Below are 22,753 nucleotides of genomic sequence, written 5' to 3' on the forward strand. Positions count from 1 at the left end.
CCTTTGCAGCCTCTCCCTGCTGTGTGTCTGCTCCCTTGGTAGCTGTGCTGTGGGAGGATATTCTTTTGCAGAGATGGCATATGGTGCGGGAGGGATTTGACACAGCTCCTCATGCTTCTTGTCTCAGTGATAATCTCCTTTACTTGGCTGGCCCCAAGTTGAGAGGAATGTGTGGGGAGGCAGTTAGAGATTTAGGGAAGATGAATCCTTCACTTTTTTATAGTATATTTGGGAGAGGAAATGGTGAACCTGTCCCCTCCCTCCCCCTCGCTAAGAGCAGTGCTTTTGCACCTCAGCTGGGACCAGGCATTGGGTTGCTCTTGCTTTCCAGTGTTTGTCCTTTTTGACTGATCACTGTTCTGGTCTTCCTGTCTTCAGTAAAAAGGTCTCCTAATCCTCTCTGAATACCCAGGTCTTGCACTGTGCTTAAAGGTCTTCAGTTCCTCATATATCTCGTCATTGCTCTAGACTTGCATTGTCTATCTTCAGTACACTTGTCACCTTCAATTCATTGCTTTCTGCCCTGGGGCTTGACAGAAAACTCACCGCACTGCAACTGCACTGAAGCAGCTGCATGGTTCTGCCTGTTGCTTGTGGTCTTCCTGCTCTGCAGTTGAAGGCATCTTCCCAGCACTGGTGCATTTGTGACTCTAGATGATAAGCCACTTTCTCTTCCTATTTTAAGACTTTGAACACAACACTGTAAAGTTTTGAAACCTCAGCATTTAAAGCTGTGAAAGGAACAGTGTCCTGTGAAATCCTGATCCTGTAGATCATATGTATTGTCTTATCTAGGAATGGGCAGCAGTGATGAATGGTCCGATGTTCAGGACATCATAGACTCTACTCCAGAGCTGGATATGTGTCAAGACCCCCGGCTGGAACGCACTGGTAACAGGTATTGATTATGACTTTTCACTGTGTGCTCTTCTGCTTGGTTTTATGAAGAGTGAGGAATGGATGCTGTGGCTCACACTGAGTTCAAGATGCAGCTATTTAAGAAAGTCTGTATGTTCTGCCTAGTGTGAATATGAGGGGTTCTGACCTTCTTAGAGTTCTCCAGAGAAGGGAAATAAATGTCTGCTGGTAATGTGCAGAAGGATCTGTCCAGTTGACCCAGAACTGACTTGTTTGCCTTGCTGGATCAGGGAGGATGGAGAAGTGGAGCAACAGGACATTTAAGACAGGCAGAGAAGACATGGGCTTAAACTAACAGGAAGAGGGAAAAGATGCATTTGTCTAATAAGAGATCAGTTCTGAATTCAGTTTTGAAACCTCAAGCTTTTTTCAGTTTTGATTTTTTTCAAGTGTTTGAATAGCAGTAGCAGGGCTGCTCCATGAAAGGAGGATAAGCAGGAGTAATCCCAGCGATTCCAGTCCTGCAGGTTCTGATCAGAGAGGACAGACCACTGATAATGAGCTCCATCAGCAGCCCCAGACAAGGCAAGGGGATGAATTGGGTCCTGGTGCTACCCATGAGCAGCAGGAGACAGGGCTGAAGACAGTGAGAGAAGGACTGAAGGCACAGGCATGAGGTTAAAGGGAGCCCTTGGACCAGTGGGTGGGTGTGGGTCCCAGGTGAGGCTGGTCAGAGCAATTTTAACCCATCAGTGCACTCAGGGCCTCCACAGAGTTCTCTGAATTAGCAGATTTTTACTGAACTACTCTGCTGCTCTTGTTCCTGTCACTCGTTTTGTGCTAAATAGGAAGCTCCCTAAAGGCTATTAATTTTGGCACCGTATTTCTGTGAAGTGTGTATTAGTCTAGAATTATTAGGCTAGGTACCTTGATTCATTTCTGCTAAGGTCAGGTGGTTAATTTTACAGGAGTCATTAATTTTTACCCTCATCCAGTGGGTAATTTGGCATCACAGCAGCAAAAATAACCCCTTAGCTCTTGCAGGTATGCAGAAGATAATACCCTGACAAAGTCAAGGCAAGATTTTCTCACACTCCAAATCTGGACTGGATTTGCCCTGTTGAGCACCCTCATTGAGAAGAGTATGAACAGCAGTAACAGAGACTCAACTGTGAAACCATGCACAGTTAAGCTCCCCTCAGAATATGTAGGAGGCATGGGCAATTTTTAAGGTCAGATGCAGGAGGAATCTAGGTAGCTGAAACAGCTCTGTGTGGGGAAGACAAAAGTGACTGATGAGATCAGATCAAAAATTGGTCAAAGCCAAGGAAAAGCAAGGAGTGGAGAGGATTGCTGCACTTTGGCGCTCTTCAGGCAGTGATCTCTGATCCAGGTAGTGAGACTGAACGCTACCGGAGACACAAGCTAACTCAAGCTGTTGAACAGTGTGCTTGCTGCTTTAAAAGCATAAGGCTTTTGAGATATGTACAGATTCTGAAAGTTGAGTGTTGAAGAGGTAGATTCAAGCTGATTTAGGTCTTCAGGTCAGATGCTGAGTGCTGGTTGCTTCTTGTCACTTATGCTGCCCCTTAGACTGCCTGAACTGATGAACTGTGGTGCAGTCAGAGCACCTGTTTGTAACTCATGAATTATCTCAGATGTCTGGGTAGCTGTAATTTTTCTGTATTTGAAAAAAACCCCGTATATTTTTCCTTTTCTCTGCAATGTGCTGTAACTCTGCAATAAGGGAGGCAGCTACCCTACCTCATTTGTAACCTCAAGACTTTGTCACTGAGACTTGATTTATCTGAGAATGAAGCCACACAACTTGAGATAATCTCAAGGTCAGTGGTACTGACCTTTCTGTTAGACTGCTGGAAAATTTGCCCTGCATGCTGGCTGATTGCTCTCATACAAGGCAGGGCACTTAAAAGTGTTTATACCCACATTAAGACCATTTTTTAGAGTAGGCAACAACAATCACAGAGGTTGCCTCACCCTCACCTCCTGTAACAGCTACGTTCTATTTGAGCCTTGAGACTGTCAAGAAACACAAGAAGATTCTTGATGGTACCAAAACCATTAAGAGGTGGAAATGTGCTCCCATGTGATCTGATTGGAAAACAATAACTTTGATTTACCTTTAATTAAATACATTTTGCTGATAATGTGAAGAAGCATTTCAGCACATAGACTCATCCCAAAAAGAAACTAATCCTCAGGCTGATTTCACTTACTAGTTGGCGAAGAAAAAAAGACCATTACTGTTTTCAGCATTTGAATCCTTATCTGATCTTACTGCTGTCTTAAGCCTGTTCTCCAAATTGATAGGAATGTGGGAATCCTTGCAGAGTCTAAAAAGTCAGAGCTGAGAGCTTCTATGAGTTGAAATTTTTCTATCAGTTATTGCATAGTCATTAACTATTATGATTTCAAAGGAAGTCATCTTGGTGAGGTTTGAGGTTGTGCTTGATAGGAACTTGTCCTCGATATGGGGAATAAAACATGCTTTTTTTCTTTACTCAATATGTACTCTGAATCAGCCCATGGTGAACAGGTGGAATGTGCTCTCAGGGTTTTGTTTGCAATGGCCTTGGATGCTCAGTATTTCAGAGAGGAATGTTCTAGTTTAAATGTTGCCAAGTAACAAGAGTCCTTATTTTTTTTTTCTTCCAACAACAGCCCAACACAGGGGATTGTGAACAAAGCATTTGGCATCAACACAGACTCTCTCTATCATGAACTTTCCACAGCAGGGTCCGAGGTTATTGGAGATGTTGATGAAGGAGCAGATCTGCTAGGTAAATCTTGTTTAGAACCATTCTCTTTTCTCTGGTACAATGACAACTATATTAAGCTTCTAGAAGCCCTTAGATTATATTTTTTTTTTCAGAACTTGGATGTTTAGCTTTTTAAAAAATGGCATGGAAATGGAGATATTATGTGACTGAAATATGTACCTGCAGTACAGTAATGCTTACTTAAAAAATAAACTGTTGGGTAACTTTTATTTGGATTGTCTTTATGTGCGTAAGTTGCTTTTTTATAGATTCTCCCACACAGACAGTTCAAAGACAAAATTTGTTCCTTCTGCTTCCTCCCCCAAATTTCCCCCACCCAGTGATTTTACACACTAACAATTTTATTTGGAATAAAGAGTTTGTTTAAAATATGCAAGAAAGTAACTCCTTTTGTTAAGTTTTTGAAGTTTAAATAATATGGAAGTATTGTGATCTGTATTGCAGTTTTTACCCTTTAATAGTCAGTCTAAGAGATGTAGTACTTCACCTTTTAGGCTGATTTTGAAGGAGCTTGTAATACTTGAAGTCTGGTTGTATTTCATATTCCTGACTAGGACTTTGAAGCAGTCAGAGAAGCAGCTTTGCCTCAGGTAGCATTCTGAGCCCTTGCCATACTTTTTGGTGTGGGACTCTTTAGTATCTAGATCTTAACTGAAAGAATTTAATCAAGTTCTTAAGTCCTGCTGACTGTTTTCCTGAATCAGGACAGTATGAATGGTCTTCGCATACTCAGACAACATGAGCAACTGACAAAGTCTGTAACTCTATAGCTCTCCTTCTGTTTTGCTGCTTGATTTAAGGGAACCTTAGAAGTCATGAGGGCTTCAACAATATGCCTTTTGTGGTTTTAGTAGCAAGAGATCTGATCTGAAAGTGTACATTTCCTTTCTGGTGATTACTGATGTAAGAGCTGCTTATGGATAGTCTTGTAAGTTTGGTTCTGTATTTATGTCCAGAACAGGATGAGCTGAATCATGTCAGAGATTTGCAGCAGCTCATCTTTGCAGAAATTAAATTAGGGAGGTATTTGTATCAGCTCTCAATATGAGCCTTGTATCAGGACCCTCTAAAGGGGTACGTTACCCTATTCACCAAAGACTTGACCATGACGGTGTGAAGACTGGAAAGGAGGTTAATACAATACTTCTTACTTTACCTAAGACAATATATCTGCGAAAGTGTTACTATTATAGGCAATAGAGTGACCAGAATGTAGAAACAAGATCCACACTACCATCAGAACACTTGCAATACCTTTTTGATATGGGTAGGTGTGGTTTGTTTTTTTAGAAGCATGGTGCTAGCCCTGCGACATGCAAGGGAGCTCTTGTGCATTGATTGATGACCATTGCCTGAAGTGCTAAAACATTTATTGTTTCACCTCAAATTTGAGATTGCCAGACAAAAAACATCTACAGAAGATTCAGGATGAACGCATAGGTTTTCTGCCTGCAGTTGGAGCCCTAGTGTGCAGATACTTACACAATTAAGAATTTAAAAGGAAAAGCAAGATTACCAGGTTTGAGAATCACCAGGATGTTAATCATTGTAGAAGTGCTGGGACTCGTGCTTAAAGTGAAGATGACAGAAGGGAGTACATGTGATGGTTAAAGCTTCATCTACCTGCTGTGGAATAAACTTTGAGTAGCCAGACCCCATACGTTATTGGGAACTCTTCCTAGCAGAATCAAAGCTATAAAAACACTGACAATCTTGCCATTGCCCATCTATTCTATCTTGGTCTTTAGGTGCTTCCTTATCTAAGGATGGTTGATTATATGTCTATCTTCCACTAATCACTGTGCCAACTGCTGCTTTCCTTCTCTCCCCAGAATGGCTGGGGCATCAGGGACCATCAGGTTCTAAGCGTTACTGTTCAGGAAAACTATTTGCTTGGTGTAAGAACTGCTTCAGACAACCTGTTACCCACTTGTGGAAGCCTGCCTTCTGGGAATCCATGTCCCCTTTGGATCACCCTGTAGTATGACCTAGTGATTAGTGAGAAATTCAGACTGTTTTCAAAGAGCCAGAGATTTTAGTTGCCCAAACCTTGCAAGGTTGATCACGACAGCTTCAGTTAAAGTCAAAGGTGCTTCACCTCTTCCCATAATAAGACTGCCCAAAGACCAGTGATTGATTTTAGGTTGCGAGATGTCCATTGTTTGGCAGTTACCACTTGTAATAAAAACGTACTGAGACTGTTAAACAGTGCCCGTGTAAGTGTGGCTTATGAAGACCACATAGCATCGCTTATGAAGCATGCATTCCTGTGCTAGGACAATTTTCTGGTTTGAGAAGAGCAGGAGAACTCTTGCAGGTGATCATGCAGTGGGCTAGCAGAATAGGAAGGCTTCTCCTGGTTCCTTTTCGAACCTGGGAGATGGGCTGTGATGAAATCAGGTAGTTCTGTCAGTTTTCTATGAGAAATGTTAATCTCAGTGTTCCTTTTGTTGAGGTCTGGTTTATGACTTTGTCCACATAAAAGTGTTCTTTGAAATGAACACACATGTTGCCAGAATTGTACAAAGGGAAGAAGGCAGAGAGAGATTTCAGAGGTCATGTTTCTGTTGAAGAAACTAGATTATTTTTGTTGTTGTTGTTGCTTTGCGCAACAGAAAGCACTAAGAAAGTCTGATAGGGGTAGAAGCAAAAGGCTAGATCTTAGTACTGACAAATCTGCCAACATTATTCAAAATGTTGCATTTTTTGTTAGATAATTGTTCTGTCTTCCTGCTGTACCTTTGAGTCTGAAGACCCACAGAGGAAATTGTGCTTCATGGACATGATGTAAGAAACAAGATCCACAAGCCAAAAGAGTTCCCTCTCCTTCTGGGTCATATTTGGAGCTCAATTATTTCTCTAAATCAAAAGAATTAATGAAGTTTACCCCATCTAAATTAGTTTTGAATACTTCCTCTAGTCCCTCTCAAAACTTGGCAATCAATCTTCAAAGAATATTCTCTCCTTTTGGACTCAGCTTCTTAAAGAAAGAGAAGTCTCATTAAAGAGGACTTTAAAATAGAAGGATCTTACAGCAATTACCCTTGAGCAGTAGCTGGCAGAAAAGTCTTTCCTGAAAAGTTTCCTGAATGAAAAATTTCACTCATTCCTTCTGGATATCTGCAAAGTGGCGAACATTTCTTGGTACAAAATTAGCACTCTTAATCGCAGTTTTTGAATATAAAATAATAAATAAAATATGTGGGTTTCCCCTCCTGCCTCTAATACAACTTTACATACATGAGTCTGTATAGGAAGTATTCTGGAGAAAAATGTGGAGTGTTAATTTTAGACCGAATTCCCTTCTTTCTCACTACAACCTTAGAAATGCTAGTTGGCTGTTTTTCTGTGGATTCACTTGTTAATCACAGGTTCTTACCTCACAATCCTGGGCAGGCTTCCCCTTCTCCCTCTTCCTGCTCTTCCCTATCCCAAGAGTTTCTGGATGCGAAGAATCACTAGCAGTTTGAGTTTGGTTGTGCATTATGGGCAGGTCCTTCCTTTCATGCCCAGTTGTGCTTGCTTTGGAGATTAAAACTTCCCTTCAAATAACAGGGGTTTTGTGGTGAAGACAGAAATTCAGCTGTATTAGCGGTAAGTCTATGTATAGTTCTTTGTACAGAAGTTGAAATGGGATTATCAAACTGAGTCTCAGCACTGCACTGTAAAAAAGAAAAAAAAAGTTTTTAAATGCAACAAATTGTCTTTTTCAAGCTGAGGTATCACATGTTTATTATCAGAAGATCTAGTTGCTAAAATCACAAAGGTGGGGAAATGAGAAGGTAGTGGGAAATAGCTGTTCTGCATTTAGTGGTACACGACTAAATAAAGACAAAACAAAGACAAAATAAAGGTTTATCCAGTCCAGGAAGATGTGATTGCCTAAGATTCATGTCTGGAAAACTGAGAGTAGTTGAGGCATGTGGTTGCAGTTGTACCACAGGTTACCTTCCCTTGATTTTTTTTGTCCTGTATGTAGAGTCATGCCATCTACAGTCATGGCAGGTCCTGTCCTTACTATTTCATGCCTTTTGACATTGAAATGGCTGAATCATTGTTAATTTTTTTTGAACAAAACTTTTATTTTGTTGGTTTCAGTCACTGATTGATCCTTTTTTCACTTCCTTTTTTCCCTTGTCTCTCTGTGCTTCGCTGGACATGGCCCATAGGGGAGTTCTCAGGTGTGTATCTCCTCTGCTCAGTTTCCTTTCTTGTTTCTTTTTTCCTTGTTGAGGTCGAATGACGTGGTATACACATGTGATACTCCCCTGCTCTTGTCCAAACACGGTTGGCTTTGCAGACTTCTCCTACCTTCACTTCGCTTGGTTGCCTTGCACCGGTGGGTCCCTGGGCAGCAGGACATCCCCGCTCTGTGTTCACACGCCTGCTGTGTTTCAATAAGCTTTTCTTGTGTGGCTTTCTGCAGGTTTGCTCCACTGTGTTATACTGGCCTGTCACTGAAGGTCTTGGGGCTCAAAGTGCTTTTTTTTTTTCTGTCGGGGTGGGTGCTGTGCTTGGAGCGGAGCTCGGGTGGGCACAGAACTGAATTGGGTTGCCACTGTCCTCTCAGCAAACCGTGCTGAGGAATCCCTCCATGTGCATGATGGCCACTGTGGGTTAGTTGATACATACTGGCCCTCTTGTGGAATAGCTGTAGTGATATATTAAAGACACTTTCTTGATGGATTAGAGTGGCAAACCCTCTGTCTTCCATGTAAGCTCTATCTTTTGTTTTGGTGAAGAAGACTCACTGCCTTAGGGTCACACTTGTCATCAGAAGGTTTGCACCTTCCCATAAAATGCACCTGGGACATAATGCAATTTCAAATGAAGTCAAGGGGTTCTCTTTTGATTTCACTGCAAATTTGATTAAGTTTTCCCTGTAGTAAAGGCAGGTAACTTAGGCAGATGTGATACTGTAATGCTGTGTGGTGATGAGCTCTGTCACTTTCCTTTGTCTGACACCTCTTGGTGTTGGCTCTGTGAGGTTGCAAATGAAAGGGATGAATGACATCATCCTTTCTTTTAGCTCAAACTGTTTTCACTGTAAACCACTGCTTCATTGTCCTTTCTGAGAAAACCTCCTGCTGAAGCTGAGTGGGAGTTTGTCAGAGTATGGAGGTGGATTTTGGCCTGTACAAAAAGGCCAGGTGAGAGCTTTGATATCCACTCCCCCTTTTGTTTTACTCCTGCCCCTGTCCCTCACCTTGTTCATAATGTCTGTTGAACTACCTTTGTTGTGGGCATAGGAAACCCAAAGATGTGTAGTCCAGGGGAAATTATGAAGATGGAAGAAACAGATGAGCTCATCTCAAGCTTGTCCTGACATCTCAGTTGTAAATCCCTGTTAGGCCAGGCTGTAGCAGAACAAGAAGTAGATAAGTTACTGCTGAGCATTACATATACTAGCACCACACACAGATGTACACATGCTGATGAGCTGCTCTGTTTGCTATTTACAGACTGGTACTTAATGGCTGCTTTTTTCTCTTCCTTTCTTTCCCTTTGTCCCCATCTCTCTCTATTCCCTTTCTCGTATGGGATGGCTCTCATAGTACGGGATGATTTCTTTGGTAAGGCGAAGGCCTTTTTTCTTTTTTTTTTTTCTTTTTTTTTTAATGTGCATTTTTTTTTTCTAAATTTCTTTCATTCACTCAACATCCCTCCATATGTCTTGCATTACCTTGGTTTGTTTTTTTTGTGATGGTGGTATCACCTCTCCAAGAAGCAGGACGCAGCTGGTCAGTAGTGGTGGTTTGGGGATTCTGCTCTGTTTCTGGTAGCTGATTATCCACTTTGATGCTTCACACTATTTGCCTGGCTATGGGAGGTGACAGTGTAGGATGGGCTCTGTTAGAGAGGGTGCTGTCCAGACCTCTCTTCCCTTTTCTCCACACCAGGAAGGGGTGAAGAGATCTTTTAGTCACTCCACAGTGTTGTGGGTTTTTTTGGTGGGTTTTTTTTTTGTTTTTTTTCCCCATGAGCAGGGCTTTCGCATTACAGTCTGCATAAGGTTAGCTCACACTGTCCATTCTGTGGCTCTGGGATGCTTCATCCATTTCTTTATTGCAAGGCTAGCCCCTCCGACCTCTCCCTGACTGAAGCATTGGGCTGTCACCTTGTCACACAAAATAAGGTGGAAGCTGTGGTGAGGATTACTGATGGTTGGGATGCTGTATGGCTTTTAGTTCTGGCATGATACCTCACCCTCTTCACCAGAGTTTCTTTCTCTCCCTAAAACGGCTGCAGAGAGGGATAGATGGCTCAAGAATGAGAAGGAAAAAGGTTTAGTCTAAAAACTCAGGATGAACTCTTCCCCTTGTTGTCCATTAGCACCTGTAACATCCTTGTGCCATTTTAATTAATGTCTTAATGGCTAAATATTTGATAATTTGTAGAATCACTAAAAAGGAACAAAAAAATTAATTTAATAAACAGATGACTTCTTGGTCTTCCAGTCAACATAGGGCATGCCACAGAAGAAGGGGCTGTAGGTCATTCACCTTACCAAAGCAAAAATACACTACACTGCAGTTAGCATCTCTCACTTTTTTGCTGTTTGCAGTATTCTTTGACACAGCAGCACATTGCCTGAAACATCAAAGTGATTAATTATCTTTCCACTAATTTTTCAAAAGTTATTTGAAAATGCTGCTTCTTACTCATTCTTGCTGGGAATTTGCTTTTGCCATCATAAATTCATCCCATTTAACTGTGGGAAGAGGATCGATATGTTGAAGTGTTGTGATGTGTTCTCACTTCTTGTATGCTACCATGTTTCTCTAACTTCCATTTATTTCAAGTTTGTGTTGTTTTTGTTTTTTTATAAATATTAATTAATCAGCAAATAACGGATCATGAAAACTTGATGTCTTTGCTGTAAAGGAAGAGGTAGTTCAGAGGCAGGACAAGGAGTACTTCAGCACAAACACTGATGGTTGTGAGACTTCTTCATGCTCTGAGACCTGTGGTGAGAAATGAGCTGCAGCCCTCAGCACTGTTCCCTGACAGGGAGAGGCCTCTTTGCCTTTAGTTCTCAGGTGGCCTCTGTTCCCCACTGTAAGACCGAAGCTGACCCTGGGAGTCAGCAAACAATCCAGGTGTGCTTTTGGTCCCTAAATTCCTTTTCATTTGGTTTTATGAAATACTGAATTCGACCTTCACTCTTAGCCCCAGATTTTTCAAAGTGCTTGTGACCCAGTCTGCATATTGCAGTCATTGTACGTTGATGCCCAAGTGCAAGTGCAGTGTGTCTGATGTAGGTGTTTTCTTGAGTGTGAGTCTTAAGTGATGGGACTGAGACTTCAGATTTTAAACATCTGTGAGGAAACTGTAAAGGTAGATAGAGATATGGACAATGTAAAGTCCTTTTAAAATTGCTCTAGTAGAATGCTGATAATGGGAACTGAACTGGTCACAACCATGGTCCCCAAACTGTATTGAGAAACAGAAAATTTGGCTTATACTAAGAAAGAAAGAAAATCATTGATGTGCAGATCTGGTCAGCAGTTTGGACAGTGTTCTACTGTCCTCTCTGAAAAACCCATGAGCTTCTACCTTCTTTCTGTATGAGTGATGGTAAAAAATGATTGCAGTAGCTCATGACTGAACCAGGAGTTACTGTCTTGACTTCCCCTAATTGGCATTAGTGATGCTTTCCTCTCTGTTCCTATCAAGGGAATCTGTGAAAGTTGGGGTAAGAAGCTAGGTCTGCATTTGGGCTCTTTACAGGACACGTGGTTGTCTGCTTGTGCTGCATGGTCTTTCAGCAAGAGGTACTCCACTCTACAGCAGAACACAGAAGCCTAGGGAAGCCTAACAAAAGTGATTTCTTTTCCTCAAGCGTGAGTCAGGCAGTGCCACACAAGCTTCAGATTCCTAGGAGAGCAGGTGAAAACTGCGTGGCTTTTCTTTTCAGGAATGGGCAAAGAAGTGGGGAATCTGCTGTTGGAGAACTCACAGCTACTGGAGACCAAGTAAGGAACTGTTGTGTGCTCTGAACTGCCTGCCTACTTAGAAATGAGAGGCTGTCTTGAAGTAGGTCTTGGCCAGAACTCCTGCCTCACAGGGGCTTGCTTACTTATCTAATAGGGTTTCTTAAATGTTGTTTCTTCAGTTCTAGAAGAGGAATTGCTCTTTTGAGCAACTTTCCTAACTGTTTACGTTCTGCAGGCACTTGGGTGAAGTCCCTGGGCATGTGTTCATAGGGTCTGATGCAAAAGCTTTTAATTAACTTCAGTGGGAATCTAGATGTGGGTCTGAGCCTTTGTAAGGATATTGCTGTTTATAAGTTTTTATTTGCAAGGTTTGCTATTTGAAAATAAAATTTTCTTTCAGTAGTTGATAAATGAGAAGCAGACAATGTAACGGACTTACTTTTTGAAAAGGGCTGGCAAACCAGATACTAAAGCTAAGCAGCCAGGAAGAGGAAGGCAAAGTACTCCCAGGGGAGAGTTGGAGAACTTACTGTGATAGGAATCTGATGATTTTTAAGATTTTAAGATACTTCAGAGCTTATTGGAAATGCTTATTTATATCACCATCATCCATAGTTATGCACGATTGCAAATAACAGTAGTTTTGAAAGGTGTGTTTCAGATCTTCATTTTGTTAATCATAGATTTGAACCTGTGTTCAAGTGATAGGTTACCCTACGCCTGCTTTCTGCAGTATTCTGCCATCTTCTTAAGGAGATGTTGGTCTGTGAGTCAGGATCCAGGACTGGACAAACTTCACCTTGATCAATTATGGTGATTTCTATGTTCTTCAGCAGCAACTTCTTGCCAAAATCAAATTTTCCATGAGTTATAGCTGGACTGAATTGTTTAAACATACTTGTTTCAACTCTCCTTGTAGTGCCTGTGACTTTAGTTTCAGGTCTCTCTTATGGACAGCTGCTGGTTTTGGGCATTTTTGCTTATTGTCCCTTTCACACCTTTAAGAAATGCTTTGAACGTTGTGAAGAATGATTTGATTGCCAAGGTGGACCAGCTATCTGGAGAGCAAGAAGTGCTGAAGGGAGAGCTTGAAGCAACAAAGCAGGCCAAAGCCAAAATGGAAACCAGAGTCAAGGAGCTGGAGGAGGAGCTGAAAAGGTGAGTGATTCATACCCTGTCCCAGGCAGCTGGGAGGGCACAAGTGATAAACCCACCTCATCTGTTAGTTTTACTTTTTCCCTCATGGAGGTTGGCATTGGAATTCAGAGGTACATTATAGAGTACTTCAAGACTGATGGTAGCTGGCTGAGATATTTTTAGTGTTACATTATTTTTATTGGATTGAAATGGATTATTGAACCTTAGAAAACCTGCAGGATTTTCTTCCCCAGGACTGGGATTCTGCAGCAGCAACTGAAAATCCAGGTTCCCTGAAGTGAAGCATTCAGAGTTTCAATTTGCAATTTAAAAAAAAAACAGAAAAGGGAATTTCAAAACCAATAGTTTTGAAGGAAACTCTCAAGAGCTTGATCCTTGCAGCAGCCAAGACAGCACTGAGAGGAATGAATGCCCATTCATTTAATGAAAGAGCTAATACAGATTCCCACAAACAATATTTAAATGGCAGTATTGTTAATTGTTTCGTTGTTCATATTAAGAATGAGAAGAAGAGGCAGAAGAGATTCTAAAGTCCTATAAGGGTAACATTTGTAGAGATCCCACTTCCTATTTGCCACTCAAACTATGGAAATTGAAGCCTGAATGCCTAGCAAAGCCTGTGATGATTTCACGTCCATAAAACTAAAGATCCCATGGGACACTAAGCAATATAATTACATTTTGACTAGCTGTACATTGCACTGTGGTATCTCAATTCAGAGGATAGTGTTTATTTGCAGCTGGCATCTGGAAAGTTGCCTCTGTAATCTGAGCACAGAATCACCAAGAATAATGCAGACAGGTCTCTTCATTGTTCAAAATGTCTGAAGTGAAAGTAGTCTCCTAAGCAGGGGAAATAGGTCTGATTTTTTTAAAATGTCTTGTGAGTCTCATAATATACATAATATATATAATATAATGTATAAAATATAAAAAATATAAAGAATATATATATAAAATATGTATTGTGCAGTAGAGACATGGACTTTTAACTGTCAAGCGTGCCTTTTTAGGAGATGGTGGAGACAGCATTTTTTTTCCCACAGTGTCTTTGCTGTTAATAAAAGTGCTTGTAATTCAAAAAAGACTGCATGACTGCACCTCAGTATGGAGTTTAAAGAAATTAAAAGCACTCATTTAAATAATTCTAAGTTTTTTATTAACATGAATTTGGTGTTCTCTTTTTTACCATTATGGCAAACTGTTTCATATTAGAAGCTTTTTTCTCTGCAGTGAAAACAGAAGCAGCCCAGAAGAACAACTTTAAGCCAGTGTTTTCACTGCTGATAGTGGCTCAGTTTTCCCATGGTTAAGATCTCATCAGACATTTGAACACAGATTATGGCTTTGAAAGAGAAGTGGGCTGGACTGTTGCAGTGGTCAGTATTCTGGTGCTTACATCAAATGTTCCAAAGAAATGGGGTGATGTCAGTGAAGCTGTACAGCGTAACATGCTGCAAGTGAGAGGGAAAAATACCAGAGAAGCATATCATAATTTGCTGACAGTTTGAAAATGTTTCCTTATGATGCATGCAGACAGACCTTCCCATAGATGGTTCTCCTCTCAGAACACCTCAGGGCCAGCCATGGTATCATTTGCTGGTTTGATGCCTTTCTTCCTGTTTCCTAGAGTGAAATCTGAAGCGATTGTTGCCCGACGAGAACCCAAAGAGGAGGTGGAGGATGTAAGCAGCTATCTCTGTACAGAATTGGTATATTACATTACTAAAATGCCTGCGGGGAAAGGGGGTTTATATACTTGCTCTATATTACTTCATATATATGAGCCCTGAGATGCAGATTGGTCTGCCTTTGTTAATGATTAGGGCAATGCTGATAAACTACAGGTTGCTGTGGGTGAGCATTGCTAATAGATGCTGTGAGAGTACTTCTTCATGTGACTTTTGAACCATAGGTGGACAAAGATCAGCAGCTGACACAGTGACAGTACTGTGCACGATGTGGTTTCTGCAGAACAGTGCTAGAGCAGTGCCCTGCTCTGAACCTTCCCATTTTATCTGGTTCTCCCTAATTTTGAATTAAAGCAACAAAGGTGCAGTGTGGTTTTGCTCAGGGTCTTGTGATAGTCAGGTTTCTCCAGAAGAGTTTTTCTCCACATTTGCAGGGAAGCTGTAAGCCAGGAGAACATTGTGCAGTGAAATCAGGGTTATACTGACAGCTTTGCAGCAGTAACTGACTTCTTTTACTAGTTCTGTAATCTCAGTCTTGCACCATTGCTTTTCTCATTATTCTGTTACATAAGCCAGTACTGCCTGTTACAGGGTACAGGCAGAGAAGGCTCATGGACTTCAGAGTGTTTTGGCTGAGGTAGAAGCTTTTCAACAAAGACCAGCTGTAACCAAAAAAAAAGAAAAGGCAAACCAAAGTGCTAACAGGGATTTTCCTTGTGAACGTCATACTGCTAGGACAGAGAATTAGATACGCTTCTTTTCAATGTTACTGTGTTCTTACTTTTTGAAAGCTACTGGAGCAGGTTCAATTCTAGCCTAGTTTTCTTGACTTAACTGGGGTGAACTTGGTCTGTTGAGAATTTAGGTAGATTGGAAGATTTTCAAGTTGTGCTTGTGAAATGCTGAAGAGGGCTGGATTTCTATTAAGCTGAACTGACAGGAGGTCTGGTTTCTGAAACTTAAGGAAGTTCCTTTTCGCTTATACATGTCTTGTTTTGACTGGTCATACAGCTTTATTCCAAGTTCAGAGAGACTGGAGAGGGATTTGGTAAATTTGTGCTATTCCAGCTCTCAGCAGTGCTCACCAGCCAGGCTGAGTTTGGGAATTGCCACAGTCTAGGCAAAACCCAGTGCCACTTCCTAGTAATGAGTTCCCCAAATCCTTGTGATTTCTTTTTGGGCAGATATTTTCCCCAATTTAGCCATGTTCCCAATTTCCACTCCTCAAAAGAGACAAACAGAATCTTAATCCTACTGCCTCCTAACCCAAAGCTGTGTGTGCCCTCATGGGAAGGCCAAATTGTGTCACCGAAGAGGAAAAGGCCTGCCTTTCATTTCTTGTGCCCCACACCTTCATCAGTGTGTACTAACAGAATACTCCTTCCTAGTCCTCTTGAGGAGATGGATGGCATTACATGGTGTTCCCTGCTGCTTGTGACTGGCTTTGCTAATGAACTAAAATTCTTTTGTCCAAACTTCTGGATCAACGGACCACTGGCAGGTCTCATAATTCCTTGCAGACTACCAAAGCACCTTGCTGGCAATAGTGACTGGGTGGGGTTTTCAGTTTGGTTGTGGTAGAGGCAATTGGTGGTGGTTCTAATTCTAATTTCTATGGGTTTGCACAACACCCCAGAGGTCCGTGGGCCATAGTTTGGACCTCACTTGTCTAGGATTAGCACCTGATATGAGGAAATCAAGGGGTAATTAAATATAACAGGAGGAGAACTAACAAATATGTCTTTTCTGTCTCCTGACTCACCCTGTACTAACATCAATCCCCTTCCATCTTTTGTTGGCTGAAGCAGTGCTCCTCCCCCCTGCAGGACAACATTCCTATAGCTCAGCGCCGCCGCTTCACCCGTGTGGAAATGGCCCGGGTTCTGATGGAGCGGAATCAGTACAAAGAGAGGTTGATGGAGCTCCAGGAGGCTGTCAGGTGGACAGAGATGATCAGGTGAGACTGCGTGTTGGTGAACATTCCTATTTAGGACAGAACCTGGCCATGTTTGACCTTTTAATTCTTCCTCTCTTATTCCTGAACCTGTACTACAAATATCGTGTTGCCATTCTTATTTGGAGACACTGGACACTTGTTTGTTTAGCTTGTTTCTTGTGTGCTCATTAAGCTAGGAGAAGCTTTAGGGAAGAGGTTTGCTTCTAATTAATGAATTCTAAAGGCTGGGGCTGTAAGTGAATATAATGCTGGGGTGTGTAGTTACCAAACTGTGGCAATGATCATGTTGCAGGGAGTTGATAAAACTTCTATGTAACACACTTATTTGCACTTCATGTCAACATTGAGAGGTTGGGTGTGCTTATATTGAAGACCAGTGCCTGTCACTTCCTCTGTTGTGCTTTTGAGACATGTTAGAATGAATTCTGAATTTTGACATCGCTTCCTTGGTGGAAATGGCTTGCTGATTGACAGAAACTTGGGTAAGAGATGCTGAAATAAATTTGCTTCTGATCTGCTTGTCCTCAGAGCTTCCCGTGAGCACCCATCCGTTCAGGAGAAGAAGAAATCCACCATCTGGCAGTTGTAAGTTCTTCAGTGGTTTGTGTAGGATTAAGAAAAGGGGAAGTGTTGCCATTTCTACTTTAGACAGCAACTTAATAGACTCTGACATTAATGAAAAGTCAACTGAAGTGTTATTAGCTGAACCCTTCTGCCTTCAAGGGTTTCTGTTGTCCTTGGTGAAATTAAACTGAGATCTGAACATCTGCATTGTTTTGTTTTTCAAGATGAAAAAGATCATGAATATCCTGGAATGGAGACATACATACACTCAACAATCTGTTTTAATAAAGGGCTGTTTTCAGAAGGTATCTGTTTCTGGAAGCTAAAAACACCTTATGTCAATCAAACCGAGGACTTAGCTCTGTGTTTGAAGTAGGACAGTTTTCGTCAAGGGCTTGCAGCCCTTGATTGCATACCTCTTGCTTCCCGTGTTGTGAATCTGTGTGTTGTCTCCCCAGGCACCTTTTTTCTTATTTGTTGGCCTTTTTCTGTCCCTAGCTTCAGCCGTCTGTTCAGCTCTTCTTCAAGCCCCCCACCAGCAAAGAGGACCTACCCATCTGTGAACATCCACTACAAGTCTCCAACAACAGCAGGGTTCAGCCAGCGTCGCAGTCACACCATGTGCCAGATCTCCTCCAGCAGCCGTACCCTGGAGTTCTTCCCTGAAGAGTGAGTTGTGCGCTGTGTGCCAAGCCAGGTCCCCCTGCAGCTCTCCCAAATAGCAGCTTTTCTTAAAACAAGCTCTTCTCTGCTTTAAAAAAAACATCTGTGTGGTGTGAATATGTTTCTGTCTCTTGTGGTTTATCTCCCTGATCTTTTACTCATCAGTTATCACGTGGATGGGCTTAGCAGACTTTGTCCTCCCAAAGATACTGCTGCCATGGCTTTCTAGGCCATGATGGTTCATCTCAGCAGGGACCACTGTAGACTTGAGTTGGCCTCAACCCTAGTTCTGCATTCACGTTTGCAGACCGCGTGATAGAATGAGGCAGGGCTTTTGTGGTAGAGTGATGGCAGCAGTGGGGAAGGAGGATGGATTTTCTTGCCCAACCCTGTTGGTGAGTTTGTGTAGACAAGAGTTCTCTCAGCAGTACATTAGGTTACAATATTTGGTTATAATCTTAACTGTGTGTGGCTACTGAAGAGTCTTCTCCCTATTCTTTATGTCTCTGACATGAGGGAGAAAACTCTTCTGTGTTTTACTTGACTTCAGAATTCATTCTGCCATTACAATGTTGTGCAGTTTCATATGTGGGAAGTTTCTGTGGAAAGACTTTGGAGAATGTGATGGTAAAGTATTATAACTTCTGCAATAAGAAGGATTGTCAGAAACACACTAGATCAGCAGAAGAGAGAATGTCTTCAGAAGGGTAAATTTATATTTTATAGATACCCACTGCCTTTATTCTGTTTTTTTTTTTTTAAACTGATTACAATATCCTAGTCATTTTGTGGTGTCTGAGTGTGTTTCAGCAGTGCATTAAACAGTGTGACTAACTGCTGTCAGAAGCTGTTTGTTCTCTCATCCTCTTCACATGGGACGAAGCATGTGCAGGGAAGTATTTTGTTTTAACAGGGGTTGTTTTTGTTCGTAAGTGTATGTCCTAGTGTGTGTGTTGTGTGTAGGGGTTTTTGTTTTGGATTGGATTTTTTTGCTGATGTTGTTTGTACCTTGGAATGATACTTTAAAAACCTATTTAGAACTGGAAGTGATATTCAAACAGCCTTTGTTTATATTAAAACATATCTTAAGAGCTCACAGATCAGTTTTCCTTTTAACCTTCGCCAGTGCAAAGCTGAAGTTTTTCTGTTGAAACCAGCAGTTGCAACAGCAGTTAGTGCATATTTTTCTTGTCAGCAGAGAAAGCTTTAAAATGGACAGAAAAATAAATAGTTGACTATAATTATAGAATCATACAATGATTTCAGTTGGAATGGATGTTAAAGACCATCTAGTTCCAACCCCCCTGCTGTGGGCAGGGTCACCTTCCACCAGCCCAGGTTGCCCAAAGCCCCGTCCAACCTGGCCTTGAACCCTTCCAGGGAAGGGGCAGCCACAGCTTCTCTGGGCAACCTGTGCCAGGGCCTCACCACCCTCGCAGGGAAGAATTTCTTCCTAGTATCTAATCTAAATCTACCCTCTGCCAGTTTAAAACTGTTACCCCTCATCCTGTCACTACACCCCCTGATGACGAGTCCCTCCCCCCATTCCTGTAGCCCCTTTCAGCCCTGGGAGGCCGCTCTAAGGTCTCCCCGGAGCCTTCTCTTCTCCAGCTGAACCCCCCAACTCTCACAGCCTGTCCTCACAGGGGGGTGCTCCAGCCACCTGAGCATCTTTGTGGGCTCCTCTCGAGCAGGTCCGTGTCCTTCTGATGTTGGTGCCCCCAGAGCTGGACCCAGCACTGCAGGGGGGATCTCAGGAGCGTGGAGCAGAGGGGGAGAATCCCCTCCCTTGCCCTGCTGCCCACACTGCTCTGGGTGCAGCCCAGCACACGGTTGGCTTTCTGGGCTGTGAGCGCACGTTGCTGGCTCATTTCCATCCACTAACACCCCCAAGTCCTTCTCCTTGGGGCTGCTCTCCATCCACTCCTCACCCAGCCTGGATTTGTGCTTGGGATTGCCCTGACCCGTGGGCAGAACCTTGCCCTTGGCCTTGTTGAACCTAATGAGGTTTGCATGTCCGGCCTGTCCAGGTCCCTCTGGATGGCACATCCCTTCCCTCCAGCGTGTCCCTGCACCACAGCTCGGTGTTGTCAGTGAATTTGCTGAGGTGCCTCGATACCACTGTCCATGTTGCCAGCAAAGATATTAAATCCCCGGTCCCAACACCCACCCCTGAGTAATGCTACATGTCACCCCCCTCCACTTGGACATTGAACCGCTGACCACAACTTTTTGAGTGCGACCACCCAGCCAATCCCTTACCCACCGAGTGGTCCATCCATCACATCCATGTCTCTCCAGTTTAGAGACAAGGATGTCGTGTGGGACAATGTCAAATGCTTTGCACAAGCCCAGGTAGATGATGCCAGTTGCTCCTCCCTTATCCACCAGCACTGTAACCCTGTTGTAGAAGGCCACCAAATTTGTTGGGCATGATTTGCCCTTAGTGAAGCCATGTTGGATATCACCAATCACGTCCCTATTTTCCGTGTGCCCTAGCAGAGTTTCCAGGAGGATCAGCTTCATGATCTTGCCAGGCACAGAGGTGGGACTGGCCTGTAGTTCCCTGGGTCTTCCTTTTTAACCTGTTTAAAAATGGGTATTATGCTATCCCTTTTCCAGTCAGTGGTAACTTCAATGGACTGCCACAATTTCTCAAATATGATGGATAGTGGCTTAGACACTTCATCTGCCAATTCCTTTGGGACCCACAGATGGATCTCATCAGGTGCCATGGACTTGTGCACTTTTAGGTTCCTTAGATGATCTTGAACCTGATACTCTCCTATGGTGGGTGGTTAATGAAGAGGGAAAGAACTCAAAATGTTTTCCTGATGGAGACCATAGATCAGTAAATTGTAACAGCTAAGGAAAAATTGGTATAATCTCAGTAGATTCATAGGTTTTATGGAAAGTTGATTCCCTGTTTCTGAAGGGCTCTAGGAGCATTGAAGTGGAAATCACAATGATTTGGCCTGCCACATCGTTCAGGTAACTGCAAGTTGGAGATGAGGGAAGCCTGTGTCTGCTTCTTAACAGAGTTTTTCAGTCTCTGATTTCCTGCATCTGTTCTCCAAGATGGATTTGGTGTGCTCTGTGTTTTCTCCCCCTGTTATGGTGACACTTCTTTAATCTTCAGCTTTTGTTTTTAACCATAGTTTGAGAAGTAACACTGTTGCTTCTCTCCTCAGTGACTGTACATCCTCGGCACGTCGCGAACAGAAGCGGGAACAGTACCGCCAGGTCCGGGAGCACGTGCGGAACGATGACGGGCGATTACAGGCCTGTGGCTGGAGCCTCCCTGCCAAGTACAAGCAGGTAGGGACCACTCACTGGACAGGCTGAAGGGACATCATCCCTCACAGTGAAACCAGTGAAGACCTAACTTCCACTAGTACCCTTAGCCTTAGTCCTTAAGTATTGTGTTTAGAGGTATCATATGCATGTTTTATTTCTATGATAGTTGTAGACACAGGTCAAATTCATGTTTTCTGTATCTACTGAAGTCAATGGAGGAGACATTCCTCTGCACGAAGGTGCTGAAAGAACCTACTCTAAACCAAAAATAATTAAACTTCTTTGTCTAGAGCCCAGTACTTTATTTTCTTTGTTATTATAATTGGGCTTGAACATCACATATTTAATTTATACTCTGAGAAGTTTACCAGCTGTTCAGTATAAAAATCAAATGCACTGCACTTTGCTCCCACTTCTCCTCAGCAATAATACAAAACCAAATGTCATCAGCCTCACTTGTTGGCCTATGACTCATTTAACTGGTCAGAGACCAGAAAGAAAGGAGTCTTGCAGTGTGGCTTGGAAGTGGGTGAATTTCAGGCCATGCTGAAAGGGAATGCCAGTGTTATAACTTATTTGCAGGGAGCACCTGTTAACAACCCTTTCTCCATCAGCAGTGCAGCATATAGCCTCTGGTGACCATAGCTGGGGCACCGTATCATGGTGAGAGGCAGTCTCTTGGGCAGGCTGCTTCCATCCCTGTAGGGACTCTGTTTCATACAAGATGTGAGATGGAAGCCTCAGCAGCACCTATCTCTGAGGCTAGTAAATTTGGTTCTGCCGCACTGGGTATATCTCTCTTACCATAGCCTGGTGTTTACAGCTTTGTACTGTCTTTTTTCATCTTCTCTTCCTCCACAGCTGAGTCCCAATGGTGGTCAGGAAGACACTCGCATGAAAAACGTCCCTGTGCCTGTATACTGCCGCCCACTAGTAGAGAAGGACCCAACCATGAAGGTACATTGTCTCTGCATACCATTCCAGTCCAGGAAGGGGACATGGAATAAGCAAAGAATTTGGCTGCTACATGTGCAATTTTTACAACAGTCTGTATTTTTCTGTACATTCTATATTCCAAGTTCTATTTTCTGCTTCCTTTGTTTTTGACTGGTGGTTTCTAGTGTACATAGGGAAAAGTACCTCTCTCTTATGAGGACAGAATTCTCAGCTGATTCTGGTTGCCAGGTCCCATGCTTCTGTCTTACATCTTACGCTTTTTTGAGACAACTCTTATATAAAATCCGCAAGATTTTATGCTTATAAGGCTTTTGCTAAGACCCCTTAGGGTATAATATAGAACAGTATAAAAATACACGAAAATGAGCAGGTGAAGGGTAAAAATGCATTTTGTCACTCTTCTTTTAGATTCTATCGTTGACCAGGATTCACTGGTAACAGGACAATATTATGTAGAGCAGATTTTTGTGAAGCTTTGTCTATCAATACTAGAATACTAAAAACTTGAGTAGAATTATGATTGAGAATAAACAGTCGTCTCTCTGCAGGTAGCACGTTTATCTGCTCTAACTGATTGTTTTGAAATAGGCAGTTTGTCATTAACTTCATTCAGAGCTGATTTTAGATGTCATTCTGATGTTTAAGTTGTAAGAAAATTCATATGCGTTTAGTTGTTTCTAGATGATTGGCATGATCTTTGGATAATATTCTGCTCAGAATCTTTCTTTTATGATTTTGGATAAATCCAGTATTTGTTTCTGTAGGCCTGTTCCCAGCATTCTCCTAAAAAACTGTCTAGAAATAGCTCATAGAAGGTTAGCTAAATTTGATTTCAGAAAATATGCAGTGTGCTTCTTTCACTCTATGCTT

General features: G+C 42.4%; 1 protein-coding gene across 1 annotated transcript in view; it reads left to right on the forward strand.

The window, feature by feature from the left end:
- MAPK8IP3 (mitogen-activated protein kinase 8 interacting protein 3) overlaps window positions 1–22,753 on the forward strand; it is a 58,912-nt gene that overhangs the window by 20,915 nt on the left and 15,244 nt on the right. The window contains exons 8-19 of the mRNA XM_026859231.1: window positions 796–898; window positions 3,541–3,659; window positions 7,829–7,840; window positions 9,215–9,232; window positions 11,578–11,635; window positions 12,602–12,754; window positions 14,385–14,466; window positions 16,272–16,402; window positions 16,931–16,987; window positions 17,465–17,635; window positions 20,821–20,947; window positions 21,788–21,883. Coding sequence (XP_026715032.1) covers window positions 796–898; window positions 3,541–3,659; window positions 7,829–7,840; window positions 9,215–9,232; window positions 11,578–11,635; window positions 12,602–12,754; window positions 14,385–14,466; window positions 16,272–16,402; window positions 16,931–16,987; window positions 17,465–17,635; window positions 20,821–20,947; window positions 21,788–21,883 — 1,127 coding nt within the window. The remainder of the gene's footprint in view (window positions 1–795; window positions 899–3,540; window positions 3,660–7,828; window positions 7,841–9,214; window positions 9,233–11,577; window positions 11,636–12,601; window positions 12,755–14,384; window positions 14,467–16,271; window positions 16,403–16,930; window positions 16,988–17,464; window positions 17,636–20,820; window positions 20,948–21,787; window positions 21,884–22,753) is intronic.

This window comes from Athene cunicularia (genome assembly GCF_003259725.1).
Source record: "Athene cunicularia isolate RWA chromosome 14 unlocalized genomic scaffold, athCun1 chr14_part1, whole genome shotgun sequence".
Taxonomy (NCBI): domain Eukaryota; kingdom Metazoa; phylum Chordata; class Aves; order Strigiformes; family Strigidae; genus Athene; species Athene cunicularia.